The following is an 18353-nucleotide window of genomic DNA, read 5'->3' on the forward strand; positions in this document are numbered from 1 at the left end:
GTGAATGAATGGAAACCCAAAATCTCTGTAAATGTTTATGAAAATTAATAAAATATAATTATAGGAAAAAAAATCAACTCAAAGAGGATCAGAGACCTGGAGAGTAAAGCCCGACACCATTAACATTCATAAGAGGCCAACTGTGCTCAAGCTTATGAGCACTAGTCCAAGGTATAAAGAGACTGCCAAATACAACCTAAAATGCACAATCCAAAGAGGATAAAATTGATGCATGGGACTTTCGAAAGATTAAATCTCTGTGCACATCAAAAACTTTTCCCAACAGGGTGAAAAGAAAACCTACAGACTGGGAACAAACATTTGGTAATACCATCTCTGACAAGAGTCTTATAACAAAAGTTTACAGAATACTCCTGGGCCTCCACAAGAAAAAGGATTGAGAATCCAATTACAAAATGGGCAAAAGCTATGGAAAGAATTTTCTAAGAAGATATTCCAATAGCAAACAGACATACGAAAAAATGCTCCAAATCACCGGCAATAAGAGAGATGCAAATCAAAACCACAGTGAGGTACCATCTCAGTCCAGTAAGAGTGGTAAAGTTTATTTAACTGGGCAGCCAAGTAATAGAAGTTGGAGAGGATGTGGCGAGAAAGGAACTTTATACATTGTTGGTGGGACTGTAAATTGGTGCAACCCTTCTGGAAGGCAGTTTGGTGCTTCCTCAAAAAAGCTGAACACAGAAATTTCATATGACCCAGCTATTCTACTACTTGGACTATACTCTGAAAATATGAGAACTGAGGCACAAACTGAGATTTGCACACGTATGTTCATAGCAGCATTATTCACCATCACAAGAACATGGAAACAGTCCAAAAGTCCAACCACAAATGAATAGATTGACAAATTATGGTACATTCACACAATGGAATACTATGTAGCACGCAGGAACAATGTAAATTATTACCTAACTTGGGAGGAACTGGAGAGCATTATGCTAAGTGAACTACCTCAGTCCCACAAGGATAAATACTGTGTAAAACCGTCATTGTAGAATGAGTATAAGGATCCAGAAGGGGTGGGAGAGGCTGGAAGCAGAGGGATGTGGATATACAGGGAGAAGAGGGGATTGATTACTCATCAGGTTGTACAATTTGATTGGGGGGGATGGTGAGGGAAATGGAAAGAATTTGTTCCAATTTGTATTATAATTTTGTAAATAAGCTAGTGAAAAAAAGGAACTATTTAAAATGCATATTTGCTATACTTCATAAAACAGTGAATATTTTAAATGATGTTTTCCTTCTTGAAATGGGCATATTAAAGGAAGTTAAATGAAATTTTACAATTAAACTTATATCCAGTGTGTTCTACTCATCTGACCCCTTGATTAATCCTGCTACCAAAAACAAAATAAGGGGTGACTGAAATTTATAGGCTTCTTCATCTCATTCTGGAAACACTGAGCCTAATTTTGTTTCATTTTTCAGATGGATAAGATATGGAGTAGAAAATAAGCTCCTGAAGAAGGGAGGAAACCCAGAGAAACACTATTACTTCTTAAGATTTTATTTCTGCCTAAGATAAACTGCTCTTTCTCCTATTCTATATTTCCCACTTCTTACCGCCTCCTTTTCTGCTGGCATACTTAAATCCATGACAATTTCTTCCAAACATAAACATATACTAGGTAGCCAATATTTTTAAAGATAATAAAGAGAAAGAAAATTCTCTTAACACTACAGACCCACACTTATCATAAGGTCAAAAGTCATTGCCGTGAAGTGGGAACTGTCTCTGAGATGACCCGCCATCAGGTTTTCAGAGGCTGTAAATTGCACAGAAGGAGACTGCTCATCTTCTCCTATAGAGCAGCCAGTGGATCTGAACTACTCGCCTTCAGCGGCAGCACAAATCCTTACTTATTAGGTCTCCAAGAGCTCCCTATGGTATAGTAAACAGTTTCAAAGCATTTTCAAATTAAAAAAAAATTCAAATCATATCTTTTAAAGCAAACATACTGAAATTCAAAATTATGCAAATAATGACACTTACCTTAAATTCTCATTAAACCTTACTGTAGCTGCACAGTGGAATATAATATTGACAGAATCTAGAATGACCTCTTTATCTTCTTCACTAAGAGCCAGTTTAGGTTGGGTAAGCTCACTGCTGATTGCTATAATTTTGTCTCTAAAATCTGGATTTTCATCTCTCAATCTGTCAAAGAGCTATTAAAGAGAGAAAAATATTTATCTTAAGGCAGTACTTTTCAACTTCATAGCCGTATTATTACTCACCTTTATACACTCAAATCACTTTATTTTAAAAACTTAAATCACATAATTTCTAAATTTGGTATTCATTTCTATTTTTTCTGTATAGGAAACACTGTATGAGACACATACTATTTTACCTTCAGTTTATAGATAAGGAATTGGAGAGAGACTAAATCAATAATTTGCAAAAGGCAGAGTCATTTATTGAGCTCGATTTAAACTGTTAAAGCTCTTGTTGATAAGACAGATATCACCCTGAAGAACAAACTTAAACAGTACAAACATTAAGACAATGTTTAAAATGACCATTTAGATTATTAAAATTCAGACTTTTAATCTATCACTTCAATTTATTTTGGTTTTATTCTTTTTCAGTGGATTAAACACCAAGATTCACATTCTATATTAAGTCTAAAATTTTTTTTAAAAAGTAAACACATTAATAGGGAAAAAGATTTAGTAAGCAAATATGAAGAATACAAACTGACAAACTATGATTCTAACCTAAAAATTAAATATACCTGAAGGAACAAATATAGCTAGAGGGTCACCTGGATCACAAAATGATTAATGTAAATGGTATATTCACTTGTGAATCAAACTGAACTTTTATTTCTGATTTTATAGAGGAATAGTGATGTTATCTCCAGGTCTAATTCACATTAAGCTGTTAACTGCAAATTTTAAAAGTGATAATTGCAATCATTCTAACCTGAGAAGAAAGTCTACACATTCTTTTCAAGTGGTTACTTTACCTTCCTAAATGACTTCAGTATATAGTCTTTCCCGACACCATTGCCAGCAGGTGATGACAATATTGGTATATTCTTATATTAATTAAAAAAAAATATTCACCACCACAACAAAATAAAGGTAAATAATCCAATTGAAAAATGGGCACAGAAGATGAACAGACACCTCACCAAAGAAGACCAACATATGACCAACAAGCACATGAAGAAATGTTCAAAATTCCTAGTCCTAAGAGAGATACAAATTAAAACAACTATGAGATATCATCTCAACCCAGTCAGAATAGCAAAATTTAACAGAACAGCAAGCAACAAATGCTGGCGAGGTTGTGGAGAAACTGGAACCCTTATTCACTGTTAGTGGAAGAGTAAAATGGTGCAACCACTGTGGAAAATGGTGTGGTGCCTTCTCAAAAAGTTGCAAATAGAGATACCATTTGACCCAGCAATTCCACTAATGGGAATATACCCTAAAGAGACCATAACCGACATCCAAGCAGATATATGCACATCCATGTTTACTGCAGCTTTGTTCACAATAGCAAGGAGTTGGAAACAACCTAAGTGCCCATCAACAAACGAATGGATAGAGAAGCTGTGGTATATTCACACAATGGAATACTACGCTGCATTCAAAACCGAGGAACTCATGCAATATTATTCAAAATGGGTGACCCTGGAGGACATTATGCTGAATGAAATAACTCAGTCGCAAAAGGACAAATACTGCATGGTGCCACTGTTGTAGAATGGGACTGACTTCAGGGTTGGGATAAGACTGAGAAAAACTGGTTAAATTATGTATACTGAATTGAAACAGATGAGGGAGAGAACAATTTAAAAGCGATATATGATAGGGTATTATGGCTATCACAAGAGTCCAGAATTAAGGTTGCATTGTGGAGTGTACTGGGGTGGGGGGGGAGGGAGTGCAGAGGGATTGTATACCAATGAAAGAATTTTTCTTTTACTTTTCAAAGAGGGGGGTGAACTGGGGGGGAGGGCTGGGCAGGGGGAAAAGTGCAACAATGAATGAATGGAAATCCAAAATCTCTGTAAACGTCATTAAAATTAATAAAATAAAATAAATTCACTATTTCACATTGTCCAGATATCTTCTAGGCTTAGAGAAAATAAGGAAAGGGGTTTTGCCCTTATATTATTTAGAGTCCAACAGGAAAAACAAAATAGATAAATTATAGCACTGTTAAGTAATATAATGTTGTTGATGTTACTGTTGTGTGCCAACAAACTGGAAATCACTCATAGTTGGCCCCCCAATAGATTTTTCAGACACAGTCAAATCACATGAGAGGAGATGGTCCATTATTTCCCATGGAATAGCTGGTGAATTGGCTGGTAGATCAAATGGTGGATTCAAACCATGCACTTTTTGGATTACACCACAGCTTCTTACCACTAGGGCCACCAGACCTCCTAATAGAGGTAGCATAATAGTTTGAGAATGCACAAAGGAAACAACTAAGCAAATATAGCACAACCAGCATGGCTTCTCAAAGTAAATGGCATTGTATGCTGATACCTAAATGACAAGAGAGGGTATATGTACATGTGTTTCAGTGGTAGAAAGGCAATGAAAAGAATAGCATAAGGATGTTCTTTTATAAGATACATCAAAGGGTAGTATATTTGAGGAATTAAAAGCAGTTCAATAATGAATAAGAACTACAATCTTAAAGGCTTTACAAGCCAGTCATCTAAAGTGCAACTACTGTTCTCATCCTATCTGGAACAAAGGGAAGAAAAGTCAAGATGCATCATAATAATGAGTGCAAAGAATTAATGGATCACATAGATCTCAACTTCTGTAATTCTAAAACCAGAAGAGATAGATGGTATCCCGCTGTCACTAAGGACTGCAAAAGGGACCATAGTAGAAGATCCCAGACTGGGTGTGTGTGTGAGGAGGGAAACAATGCAGAATAAAACTTAAAAACAAACAAAAATAAGAACAACCACAAAACAACAACAACAAAAACATTTTAAAAAGCCAGGCTTACTGGTCCAATAGACATTGGTGGAAACTCAAGACAATGGTCCTTAAGTACCTTTCAAACCTGTAACAAAACGAGCCCCATGGCTCAACTTTCAGCCAAACTATTGCATTTTTATATGTGCTCAAGTCGAGTCCAACTAATAGTAACCCTATGAATAACAACAGATTTGAACCTTGTCCTATTCTGCATCATCTTCATCATCTCTGCCACACTTGACCCCACTTCTGTAGTCAGTCAATTAATTTTGCTAAGGGACTTTCTCTCTGAAGCTGACCTTCCTTCCACTTCTCCAACACAATGTCTTTTTCCAAGGAATACTTTCATTAGTATGAGAGATGAACCTGCATCACTTGTGCCTCTACGGATCACTGTAGAGGCACCTTCATCAAGATTTATCTTTTCTTTTGCCAGTTCACAGGATATTCAATACTTTTCTCCAACACTATATAAAGCTCACATATTTCTTGTCACCCTACTGATCTCTGATGTACAGCAAGTGAACGAAAACATCACAGCTTGAATCAGTCATCACAATGTTCAAACTGGTATCACTGCTCCTTAGTAATTTGGAGAGGTACCTTACTGTAAACAGTAGACTTTCCCAATGCAGTATGTTTCTTGATTTCTTAACTGCTGATACCAAGAGTGTCGATTGTCATTGAATTTCAATCTTTTCTCCATCTATCATGCTGGTGACAACTTTTCTTTTCTTCATATTAAGATATAATCAATACTGAAGGCTGTAGATTTTGATGTTCTGGAGCAAGCACTTCAAGATCTCCTTATTTTTCAGCAAGCAAGGTTGTGTCATCTGCATAATCCAAGTTGTTAAAGAGTTGACTTCCTCCTATCCCGATGCCATATGTTTCTTCAAAGAGTCTAGCTTCTTAAAGCATTTGTTCAGCATGCAGATTGAGTAGGTGCAGAGAAAGGATACAACCCAAACACATACATTTCTTGATTTTAAATTATGCAGTAATTTCCCTGCTCTATTCAGACAACAGGTCTAGATATAGATTTTGTGTAAACATGATTAAATGTTCTGGGATTCCAATTCTTCCCAATATTAACCATAGTGTGTTATGATCTACACAGTCAAATGCTGTGCATAGTTAATAAAACATAAATAGATATTCTTCTTGTATTCTTTGCTTTTTGCTAAGATCCATCAGACATCAGCAACATCTATGGTGCCATGGCCTCTTCTAAACTGAGCTTGAATTTCTGGCAGCTGTCTGTCAATGTACTACTGGTCTACCCATTTTTGGATGATCTTCAACAAGCCTGTAAGGTGACCAATAAAACAGTAACTAACCCTAATATAAGGTAAAAAGAACAGAATATGTCAAAAGTAAAGCCTAGAAGGCAGAAAAGAGTAAGAAAGAAGGATTAACAAAGTTAGAAATTACATGGAGAAAGTGGGGAGAGTTCAATTACATTGGGAGTACTGTAATGTTATTAAATAAAATATATATGAATGACTGAATGGAAAATCAATTTGCAATGCAAACTCTCCTTCAAATCATAATTTTTTAAGAAAAGGAAAGTAGTTCATTAAGACTGGAACAGAATAAGAAGAGGGAAGTGGCCAGCAAAATCAGGGCCAAATAATTGTGTCTTTGTGTTGTTGATCTTAGATGCCATTAAGTCAACTATGACTCACAGCAGTTCTACAAACAACAGATCTGTATCTTGCTTTAGCCACCCTCCTGATCTCTGATATGCTCAAGTTCATTTTCCTAGTTAATGAGTCAATCCAGTTTGCTGAGGGTTTTCCTTTCTTTCTCTTTCCCAACATGATATTTTTTTCCATGGACTGGCCCTTTCTAACACGACGTCATATTAAATAAATGCTATCTTGGAGAAATGGTGAGAGATTGATGGATTTCAAACAAGAGGATGTTACACAAACAGATATATAATTACAATAAGCAGTTTGGCTACAATGCATTTTATCTTCTGAAATACATGAAGAAAGATCATTGTCTGAATCTTGATGATTAAGGATTCAAAGATACATACACTTTAATGATATTTAAGAAGTAATATCAACAATACATGGATAATGACTGAATCTGAGGATCAGAGAACATAAACTCCATGATGTTGATGGATTTTATCCAGCCACCTAAGTGATGCTGTGTACCACAGAGTCAAGACTGACTCATAGCTGACACCACACAGTGGGTTTTCAGAGGGAGTAAATCACATGGGAGTTGACCGTCCATCTTTATCTTCTCCTGAGGAGTTGCTAGCAGATTCAAATCCCTTGCCTTTGGTTGACAGGGTAATTCCTTACCTCTGAGCCACCAAAGCTCCCTATGAGAGTGATGCTATTGTTGTTGTTAGGTGCCTCAGAGTTGTATAAACCCTTAACAATCTTATGAATAGCTGAACTGAACCCTACCTTATCCAATGCCATCCTCATCATCTCTGACACACTAGAGCCCACTGTAAAAGTCACTCTGCAAATCCATCTTGTTTGGGATATTCATCTCCTTCAATGATCCTCCAATCTTTCCAAGCATGATATCCCTTTGCAAGATATAGCCTCAACTCGCTAAATGTCCAAAGGATGAAAGATGAAGTTTTGCTATTTTTCTCTCCAAGGAGCACTCTGACTGCACTTTTTCTAAGATACGTTTGTTTGTGATAGATGGTATACCAATTGACATAATTCAGGTAACAGATGCTGCCCTGGACATGCTCACCAAGTTGTGCCAAGAAATCTGGAGAACAACCACTTGGCCAACTAACTGACTGGAAGAGATCTATATTTGTTCCCATTCCAAAGAAGGGTGATCCAACAGAGTGTGGAAACTATAGAACAGTATCATTTCTTTCACATGCAAGCAAGATTCTACTGAAGATAATCCAAAAACAACTGGAACAGCACGTCAGCAGAGAAGCCAGAAGTCCAGGCTGGGTTTAGAAAGGGTCAAGGTACTAGAGATATTATCTTAGCTGAAAGCAGGGAATACCAGAGGAATGTCTATCTGTGTTTCATTGATTATGCAAAGGCGTTTAACTGTGTGGATCATAACAAACTGTGGCTGACTCTGAGGAGAATGGGAATCCCAGAACACTTGATCATGCTAATGAGAAACCTATACTTGGACCAAGAGGCAGTCTTTAGAACAGAGCAAGAAAACACTGCATGGTTCAAAATTGGGAAGGGCGTACGCCAGGGATGTGTCCTGTCTCCATACCTTTTCAACCTGTATGCAGAACAGATTATCCGGGAGGCTGGGCTCTATGAGGAGAAATGTGGGTTCAAGATTGGTGGAAGATCTATCAACAATCTCGGTTATGCAGATGACATAACCCTGTTTGCTGAAACTGAGAAGGACCTGAAGCGCTTGCTGCAGAAGGTCAAGGACTGCAGCCTTCAATATGGATTGACGCACATTACCAAGAAGACAAAGATTCTCACGACTGGGCCAATTGGTAGCATCAGGATGGATGGTGAAGAGATTGAGATTGTTCACAGCTTTAGTCTACTTGACTCCACAGTTAACGCTCTTGGCACCAGACGTACTACGGTGGGAAAGTCAGCTGTTAGGGACCTCTCCAAAGTACTGAAGAGCAATGGTGTCTCTCTGGAGACTAAGGTGCGTTTGATACGGGCCATGGTCTTCGCAATCACTTATTATGCATCAGAGAGTTGGACAGTATGACTAAAGAGGATAGAAGGAGAATTGATGCCTTTGAGCTGTGGTGCTGGAGAAGAGTATTGAGAATACCATGACTGCAAGGAAAACAAACAGATTCATCCTGGAAAGGGTTAAACTGGGCTGCTCCTTGGAGGCAAGGATTCTGAGGCTTCATCTGACGTACTTTGTAAGGAGAGATCGGTCCTTGGAGAGGGACATCATGCTTGGGAGGGTGGAGGGCAGGCGCAGGTAGGGAAGGCCCTCTATGAGGTAGACAGATTCAGTGACTGGGGTTAATTGGGATGGGTGTATCAGAGACAGTGAGATTGGCACAGGACAGAGCAGAGTTCAGGGTTGTAGTACATAGGGTTGCTATAAGTCACAAATGACTCAATGGCACATAACAACAACAATGTCTGTTCTTTTGGTAGTCCACTGGATATTCAGTACTCTTCTCCAGTCCAACTCAAAGGTATTAATTCTTCTGTCATCTTTATTCACTGTTCAGCTCTCTGACGAGTAGCGGGTGATTGAGACAACCAAGGCCTGAATTAGGCACATCTTCAGTCTTCAAACTGAAATCACGGAACTTCAGCATTTGGAAGCCAGCAGACTTGCCCAACACATATTTCCTAATTTCCTGGAGGTTGGTACCAAGGGCTTTAATTGTTGTTCCAAGAAATGTAAAAATCACTGACAGCTCCAATCCTTCCTTCATCTATCATAATGTTGATTGCTGGTCATGTGGTGAGGACCTTTGTATTCCTGATGCCAAGGACTGTTTTAAAGTTATAGCACATGTTGTTGTTGTTGTTATGATCCGTCAAGTTGCTTGCGACTCATAGCGACCCTATGTACAACAGCCCTAAACTCTGCTCTGTCCTGTGCCAGTCGCACTGTTTCTGACACTCCCATCCCTATTATCCCAGTCACTGAATCAATCCACATCATAGAGGGCCTTCCCTTCCTGTGCTGTCTCTCCACCCTCCCAAGCATGATGTCCTTCTCCAAGGACTGGTCTCTCCTCACAACATGTCCAAAGTATGTTAGACGGAGCCTCAGAATCCTTGCCTCCAAGGAGCCACCCGATTTAACCCTTCTCAGGACAAATCTGTTTGTTTTCCTAGCAGTCCATGGTATTCTCAATACTCTTCTCCAACACCATAGCTCAAAGGCATCAATTCTCCTTCTATCCTCCTTGGTCATTGTCCAACTCTCTGATGCATAACAAGTGACTGCGAAGACCATGGCCTGTATCAGACGCACCTTAGTCTCCAGGGAGACACCACTGCTCTTCAGTACTTTGGAGAGGTCCCTAACAGTAGACTTTCCTGTGGCAATGCGCCTTTTCATTTCCTGGCTACTGGTGCCAAGACTGTTGACTGTGGAGCCAAGCAAACTAAAGCAGTGTACAATCTCAATCTCTTCACCATTTATCCTGATGCTGTCAATTGGTCCATACTACGGTTAAATATTTTATCTAAAACTTTAGTTTCATTCCTAACACCCTGTTTTTCCAGTCTGCAAAACTGGTTAAACATAGTTAACATTTGTTTTTGTGCTCTGACCCTGTCTCAAACTTCTCCAGAGTCATGCAAATTACCTATGAAAAATGTAAATGACTGGAGAGGAGGGGTAGAATTTTAAAAAGCCCCCAGCCTGATGACCTCACCTGATACTCTAGACAATGTTTCTGTTGGTTAGGGAGTATCCCATGCTGTGATAAAAGATACCATTTGTCCTGCCCCAAATAAGCAAAATACATTTTTTTAAGTAGCATTTGTCATTTGAAAACCGTTTTTTCAGAAATCAATGGAACATGCAATCAAGATGCACTGATAACAGTGGGTGACTGGAATGCGAAAGTTGGGAGCAGGGATTAGCAACTGGAAAACATGGACTTGGTGACAGAAATGAAGCTGGAGATAGAATGACAGAATTCTGCACATTCAATGATTTATTCATTGCAAATACCTTTATACATATGGAATTCACCTGGATGGTATGCACAGGAATCAAATCAATTACACTTGTGGAAAGAATCCCTGGAGAAGCCCAATATCAGCTGTGAAACCCAGGCCAAGTGCTAATTGTGGAACAGACCACCAACACTACTCATATGCAAGTTCAAGTTGAAGATGAATAAAATAAAATCCACAGAAACAAAAATTTGACCTTAAGTCTATCCTAAATGAATTTCAAAACCATCTCAGGAACAAGTTTGAGGCCCTGAACACCAATGAACGAAGACCAAATGAGCTTTGGGAGGGTATCAAGAATATATTGTTCATGAAGAATGCAAAAGATCATTAAGAAGGCAGAAGAGGAAGAAAAGACCAAGATGGAAGGCAGATGAGCCTCTGAATATTGTATTAGAGCGCAGAGAAGCCAATGCAGAAGGAAGAAATTAAAGAGCTGTACAGGAAATTTCAAAGGGCAGCTTGGGATGACAAAACAAGGTATTATAATGAAATGTGCAAAAACCTGGAGTCAGAAAATCAAAAGGGCTGAACTCGCTCAGCATTTCTTAAGCTGAAGGGATTGAAAAACAAATTCAAGCCATGAGTGGCAATACTTAAGGATGCTTTCTTTGGGCAGAAGTTAAATGATCCAAGAAGCATTAAAAGAAGATGGAAGGAATATACAGAGTCACTGAACCAGAAGGAATTGGCTGACACAGAAGAATTTCATGAAACAACATATGAGCAAGAGCCTGTGGTGATGAAGAAGGAAGTTCAAGTTGCCCTGAAAGAATTGGCAAAGTACAAGGCTCCAGGAGTTGATGGCATACCAACTGACATACTTCAACAGACGCTGCCCTGGATGTGCTCACTAAGTTGTGCCAAGAAATCTGGAGGACTGCCACCTGGCCAATTGTCTGGAAGAGACCGTTATTTGTTCCCATTCCTAAGAAAGGTGACCCAACAGAGTGTGGAAACTATCGAACAATATCATTAATAGGACATGCAAGTGAGATTCTGCTGAAAATTATCCAGAAACAACTGGAGCAAGACATCAACAGAGAACTGCCTGATGTGCAAGCTGGGTTTAGAAGAGGCCGTGGTACTAGGGATATTACAGCTAATGTTAGATGGACCTTGGCAGAAAGCAGAAGAGTACCAGAAGAATGTCTGTCTGTGTTTCATTGACTATGCAAAGGCTTCTGACTGTGTGGATCACAACAAACTGTGGTTGACTCCAAGAAGAATGGGAATCCCAGAACATGTGATTGTTCTTACGCGAAACCTATACTTGAACCAAGAGGCAGTTGTCAGAACAGAGCAAGGAGACACTGCATGGTTCAAAATTGGGAAGGGTGTCTGCCAGGGATGTATTCTGTGTCCATACTTTTTCAATCTGTATGAAGAACAGATCATCCAGGATGCTGCGCTATATGAGGAGGAATGTAGCATCAAGATTGGAGGAAGATCCATCAACAACCAGTGTAATACAGATGACACAACCCTGGTTGCTGAAAGTGAGGAGGACCTGAAGCACTTGCTGTCTTCAATGTGGATTGAAGCTCAACATCAAGAAAACAGATTCTCACCAATGGACCAATCGGCAGCATCAGGATGGATGATGGAGAGACTGAGATTGTTAACTATTTTAGTTGGCTTGGTTCCACAATCAACACTCTTGGTACCAGCAGCCAGGAAATTAAAAGACAAACTGCATTGGGAAAGTCAGCTGTCAGGGACCTCTCCAGAGTACTGAGGAGCAACTGTATCAGGCTGGAGACTAAGGTGCACCTGATCCAAGCCATGGTCTTCACAGTTGTGTGCTATGCATCAGAGAGCTGGACAGTGACTAGGGATGAGAGAAAGAGAATTGATGCCTTTGAGCTGTGGTGTTGGAGAAGAGTGTTGAATATATCATAGACTGCTAGAAGAACAAATAGGTTCATCCTAGAGAGGGTGAAACTGGTCTGCTTCTTGGAGGCAAGGATTCTGAAGCTTCATCTGACATACTCTGGGCATGCTGCAAGGAGAGACCAGTCTTTGGAGAGGGACATCATGTTTGGGAGGGTAGAAGGACAGTGCAAGAAAGGAAGACCCTTGATGAGATGAATCAATTCAGTGATTGGGGTCATGGGAATAAGTATGTCAGAGACAATGAGGTTGGCACAGGATAGAGAAAGGCTTAGGGGTCTTGTACATAGGGTTGCTATGAGTTGCAAGTGACTTGACAGCACATAAGAACAACATATCTGACCTGTATGTAAACTAACCCTTTCAATGAAAAGAGCCCTCTAATTTTAAAATGGAGAGAATAATGTGTTAAGCAGGTAAGTAGCTGCCTGTCCATGTAGAAAAATCAATAAATGTCTTTAGATGGGGAGGCCGTCTTGTAGGGTTACTTAAAGTGCTTTGGATACTGCAATTCATCTCAGTCACACTGTACATGCCTGCAGTAAGGGCACCCTTGAATCCAGTAAAAAGAGGATGAATTACCTGTATACTGTTCAGTATACAGGCCATTATTAGCACCAGCAAGGTGCCTGGTAAGACTTTGGTGTGATAAACATCTAAGTGACTAAATTCATCATACTAAAAACAGTTTAAACTATCTATGTGACACTACAGATGACATGTACAGTACAGGTAACTGGTTCTATGGATCTGAAGCTCAAAGGAGAAAGCAAGACAACTGATACAGATATTACTACACATAGATGTAGAAGAGATTACACAGGTAGTAACAGAGATGAGAACCCAAGATCGAATATGTGAGATTCTCCACTTCAAATCTGTTCACATACAACCATTCATCATCTCACACAACACAGAAAGTGCTGAGTAACCATCTACACTGGACTACACGAAAAGAAGTAAAAGCCCAGAATAGGACCTTGAAGATTATCAGTATTTAAGGCCTAGGCAGACCTAAGGAATTACCAGTGGAATACTCTGAAAAATTGACTTTCATCTTCTTCAAATCAGTTATCTGCAACACCACATGATGCTGTTGCTTTAAACCTGATCCTGTACATTTTTGGTAAATACAATCCGTCTATTCCATCCTTTCCAATACTGGTAACAGATCACCTCCCCAACTATTCAACGCATCCTACTTAACTGAGTTAACAATATAGTAATGCATAAGGTATTAGGCTACTAACTGAAAGGTTAGCAGTTCACATTCATTAGCCACTCTTGGAGAGAACAAAAGACAACTTCCTTTCATAAAGATTTATAACCTCAGAAACCTGACTGGGGGACGGAGGGGACTCATCATGAATTGAAAATTATTCAAATGGTAGCAGGTTTGATTTTGAATATATTTCTCATTCCAGAATTTAATTCCTAATATAATCTATTTTATTTCAATCTTTGTCATGCAATAAAGATTTTCTTTGCCACTTAAAACATTCTTGTAAGTCAGGGTTCTCAACTAGGAATGATTTTTGTTCCCCCCGGTAACATCTGGAGACATTTTTAAATGTCAAAACTGGGGATGGAGGAAGTGAAGGTATTGTATTTTATTGACTCAATTTAGTATTTATCTATCTACTAATTTATTTTTCTTCCCCTCTCATCCCTGGTAACCATCAAAGAATGTTTCTTTCTTTGTATAAATATATCTTTAGCTTTTATATTAGTGGCATCTGAAAGGCACACAATTCAAATCCGCCAGCTGCTCTGTGGGAAAAGATGAGCAATCTCCACCCTTGTAATTAAAATACATCTGAAAACCCACTAGAGGGTCAACTATAAGTCAGTTTCAACTCGACAGTACACAACAACATTTGTCCCTTTGTGACTGACTGACTGGACTCAGCATGTCTTCCAGATTGATCCAAAGTATGCAGTGTTTATTGCCTTCTCTGCTATTTTTTTTACTATTGTGTAATATACCATTGTGTGTGTACAAATTATAGCTTGTTTATCTACTCTTCAGTTGATGGGCACTTGGGTTTCCATCTCATTGTCACTGTAAATAACAGTGAAATTGGTATGCATATGTAAGTTCATATCACAGATCTTATTTCTTTAGAATATATTCAGGTAGGAAAACTGCTGGACCAAATAGTATTTCTATTTTCAACTTTTTGAGAAAGCACCATACTGTTTTCCTATGCTTACACCATCTTACAGTCCCATTAGCAGTGTATCAGTCTCAATCACTTCACATCCTCACCAGCATTTGCTATTTTCACACTTAACTTCAATAATATTGCCAAGATGATATCTCATTGTTGTTCTGATCTGCATGTCTCTAAGTTACTTGTACTTAGAGTGTCACTGTGAGTCATAGGTGATTCAGTGGGGCACATAACAACAAGAAGCTGCAATCCCAAAGGCACACAGAACACATCAGTGGTTCTGTGGGAGAAGGACTAGCAATCTCCCTCTGTGCAATTAAATGCCTCTGAAAAACTGCTAGAGGGTCAGCTATGAGTCAGTTACAACTCAACAGAATACAACAGTATCTAATAAAGGAACTCTGGGAGCTTAGTGGTAAGGAACTGCCCTGCCAATTCAAAGGTACACAGCTGGAATCCACCAGCTGCTGCTTCATGGGCCAAAGATAGGCAACCTCCTCCTGTGTGATTTAATGCCTCTGAAAACCTTCTACCGGGTGATTTATTGGTCGGTTATATCTTAACAGTATAAAAAAAGCATTTCTTTGAGTTTGTTGCCCAGCAGAATGCCAAGCTATTATGTAGATATAAACAAGGTAACTGAATACAATAATTATACCATTTGAAATATTTGTTAAAGAGATCTTATGTAGCTGCATTTCGTCACTAAGTATTAAAATATTAACTTATTTTCTTTTTAATGTTTTACTTTATGATTTTAACGAAAGTTTACAGAAAAGAGATTTTCATTCATTCATTCATTGTTCCATTTTCCTTCCTACCCCTCTCCCAGTTCACTTAAAAAAATACTGTTGTTCCTATCTTCCTTTAAAATAGCTAAACAGTGTACGTAATAATCAAGAGTAAAAAGTTAAAACTAGCCGCACACTTGTGTTAATTATTAACAGTTTTAGGCATTTCATTCAAGTTAAAGGGAGCTCTGATGGCCTAGTTATAAGGAGTCGTGCTGCCAACCCAAAGATAGAGTTTGAATCCATGACATGCTCTGTCAGAGAAATATAGGCAATCAACTCCTGTGTGATTTGTTGTTGTTGGGTACAGTCTATCAAGTACAACTCATAGTGACCCTATTACCAACCAATCTGAACACTGTCCTATCCTGTGACAGCCTCACTATCTGACACACTCAAGCCCACTGCCACAGTCACCTTATCAATCCACCTGGTTGCGGGTCTTTCTCTCATACCCCACCCCTCCACCTTCCTATGCATAATCCAACGAATAACCTCTCTCCTACCAACATGCTCAAAGTATGCGAGATGAGGCTTCACCACTTTTGTCTCCAAAAAGCACTCTGGCTGCACTCTCTCCAAGATGTATGTTTGGTTTCCTGGCAGTCTACGGGATCTTCTGCAGCACCACCATTCAAAGGCATCAATTCTGTCATCCTCTGTCACCATCTAGCTCTCAGATGCACAGCAAGTGACTGAAAAGATGATGACCTAAATCTGGCACATCTAAATCCTTAATCTGAAATCATTATTCCTCAATAATTTGGAAAAGTCCCTGACTACAGCCTTTCTCAGAGCAATATGATTTCTTGACTGCTGGTACCAAGTGTACTGATTGTAAATCCAAGTCTCAATCCTTTCTCCATACACCATGAAGTTGTCTATCAGTCCAGTGGTGAGGATTACTGTTTTTTTGATATTGAGATGCAACCCACTGAAGGCTGCAGTGTTCAGCATTTTGTAGAAAGTGCTTCAAGGTCTCATCACTTTCATGCAAGGAAGGCTGTCGTCTGCATAAGCCAAGTTGTATTATTTGCATAACAAAGGTTATTGATGAGTCTTCCTCTAATCCTGATGCCACATTTCTCTTCATAGACCTCAGCTTGTTGAATAAATTGCTCAGTATATAGATTAAATTAGAAGCAGGAGTAGCATTCACTTCCTAAATAACATGCCTCTGGAAACTCTTATGAACTTTGATAAATGATGATAGTTATAGAAAAGCTTAGGGCCATTTTTATTAATAGGGAAGCTATGAGTTGTGCTTGATTTGATGGCAATCAACAACAACAACATATAGATTAAATAGGTATGGCGAGAACACAAGTCTGACGCAGACCTTTCCTGATTTTCAAGCACATAGTATTTCCTTGCTGTATTCACACAACAGTTTCTTGGTCTAGGTCTAGGTTTCACACAAGCACAATCAAGTGTTCTGGAATTCCCATTCTTCTCCATGTTAGCTATAATTTGTGATGATCCACAAAGTCAAACGCCTTTGCACAGTGAATGAAGCACAAATAGACATTCTTCTCATAGTCTTTGCTCTCAGCCAGAATTCATCTGACATCAGCAAGTGATATCTTTGGTGTCATCACCTCTCCTAATCTGCTTATCATGGGTTGTTGAAAAGTCTTTCTCTATTCCTGATGCCATATATTTCTTCACAGTCTTGGTTTTCAGATCACTTGCTTTGCATACAGATTGAACAGGTAGGGTGAAAGAGTATAAGCACGATGTACAGAAATCTAAAGACTGAAAGAAAATTAGTTACCCTAGTAATTGTATAATCCATCAATAATAAATAAATAAATTCATACTGAGAGAATTTATGAGTTTATAGCAAAGCTCTATCTTACATACTAAATACATCTTTTAAATATTTATAATATTTTACAATTTGTTAAACCATTTTGACCACCACAGAGAAAACCTTATTTCTACTAATGATAACAAGTCAGTTTATTGCTACTCTATAGCAAATATTAAGTTAGCTTCCCTACTCCAAAATACTAGAGAAATATAGGTAGCTATTGAGTACAATAACTACACACATCAATACACATTATTTTCCCCACTCTAAATTATTTTATAGACATACCTTGCCACTTACGATTTCTTCCACTCGCTCTTGGGGTGTTTGTCCAGCTTTATGCCTCACCAGAACATATATGGAATTGACCTTAGGACAAGACCTTAGCAACTTCTCCAGAAGCACTTTCCCTAGGAAGCCAGTAGCTCCAGTAAGGAGGACATTTTTGCCTTCATAGTATTCTGGAATTGAAACCATTCTGATCCTAAGGAAAACATGACCAAAGAAGCATTAGTTCAAAGATTTTATTTTTCTTAATTACTAAATATCTCTTGGTATTCAAATAAGCATTTTAATGGACAAGCAAAAATCAAAGATGAGATTAACAAATGCAAACTCTAACGTCTTGTTCATTGTAGTGAGGAGAAAGAATAAGGAACTGCAATGACGACTTCTAATCACTGTGTTTTTCCCCTGGATGGCTTCAAGTAAGTCACTCACGTTCTCCAGGCCTAAACTTCATTAATGCCATTTGTACTAAATAATCTCTTAAAATCCTTTCTAGCAAAGAGAATTCAAGTCTTCATTTAAACCTCAGATAAACACTACACAAAACTGAATAGTGTTTCTCTGCCTTGGAACAGATTTATAACACTGAATAGAAATCAGCAGCAAGAGCAAGACTCAAAAGCTTAGCTTGGCACCACAACAAGATAAAGGAGAATAATCCAATTGAAAAATGGGCACAGGATATGAACAGACACTTCACCAAGGAAGACATTCAGATGGCCAACAAGCACATGAAGAAATGTTCAAA

General features: G+C 38.6%; 1 protein-coding gene across 1 annotated transcript in view; it reads right to left on the reverse strand.

The window, feature by feature from the left end:
* FAR1 (fatty acyl CoA reductase 1) overlaps positions 1–18353 on the reverse strand; it is a 102312-nt gene that overhangs the window by 30797 nt on the left and 53162 nt on the right. The window contains exons 2-3 of the mRNA XM_006892055.1: positions 17606–17801; positions 2021–2196 (exon numbers count right to left, since the gene is read on the reverse strand). Of these exons, the coding sequence (XP_006892117.1) occupies positions 2021–2196; positions 17606–17794 (365 nt within the window). The 5' untranslated portion in view covers positions 17795–17801. The remainder of the gene's footprint in view (positions 1–2020; positions 2197–17605; positions 17802–18353) is intronic.

Source organism: Elephantulus edwardii, unplaced genomic scaffold, assembly GCF_000299155.1.
Source record: "Elephantulus edwardii isolate Elephantulus edwardi_28Jun2011 unplaced genomic scaffold, EleEdw1.0 scaffold00109, whole genome shotgun sequence".
NCBI classification, from domain to species: domain Eukaryota; kingdom Metazoa; phylum Chordata; class Mammalia; order Macroscelidea; family Macroscelididae; genus Elephantulus; species Elephantulus edwardii.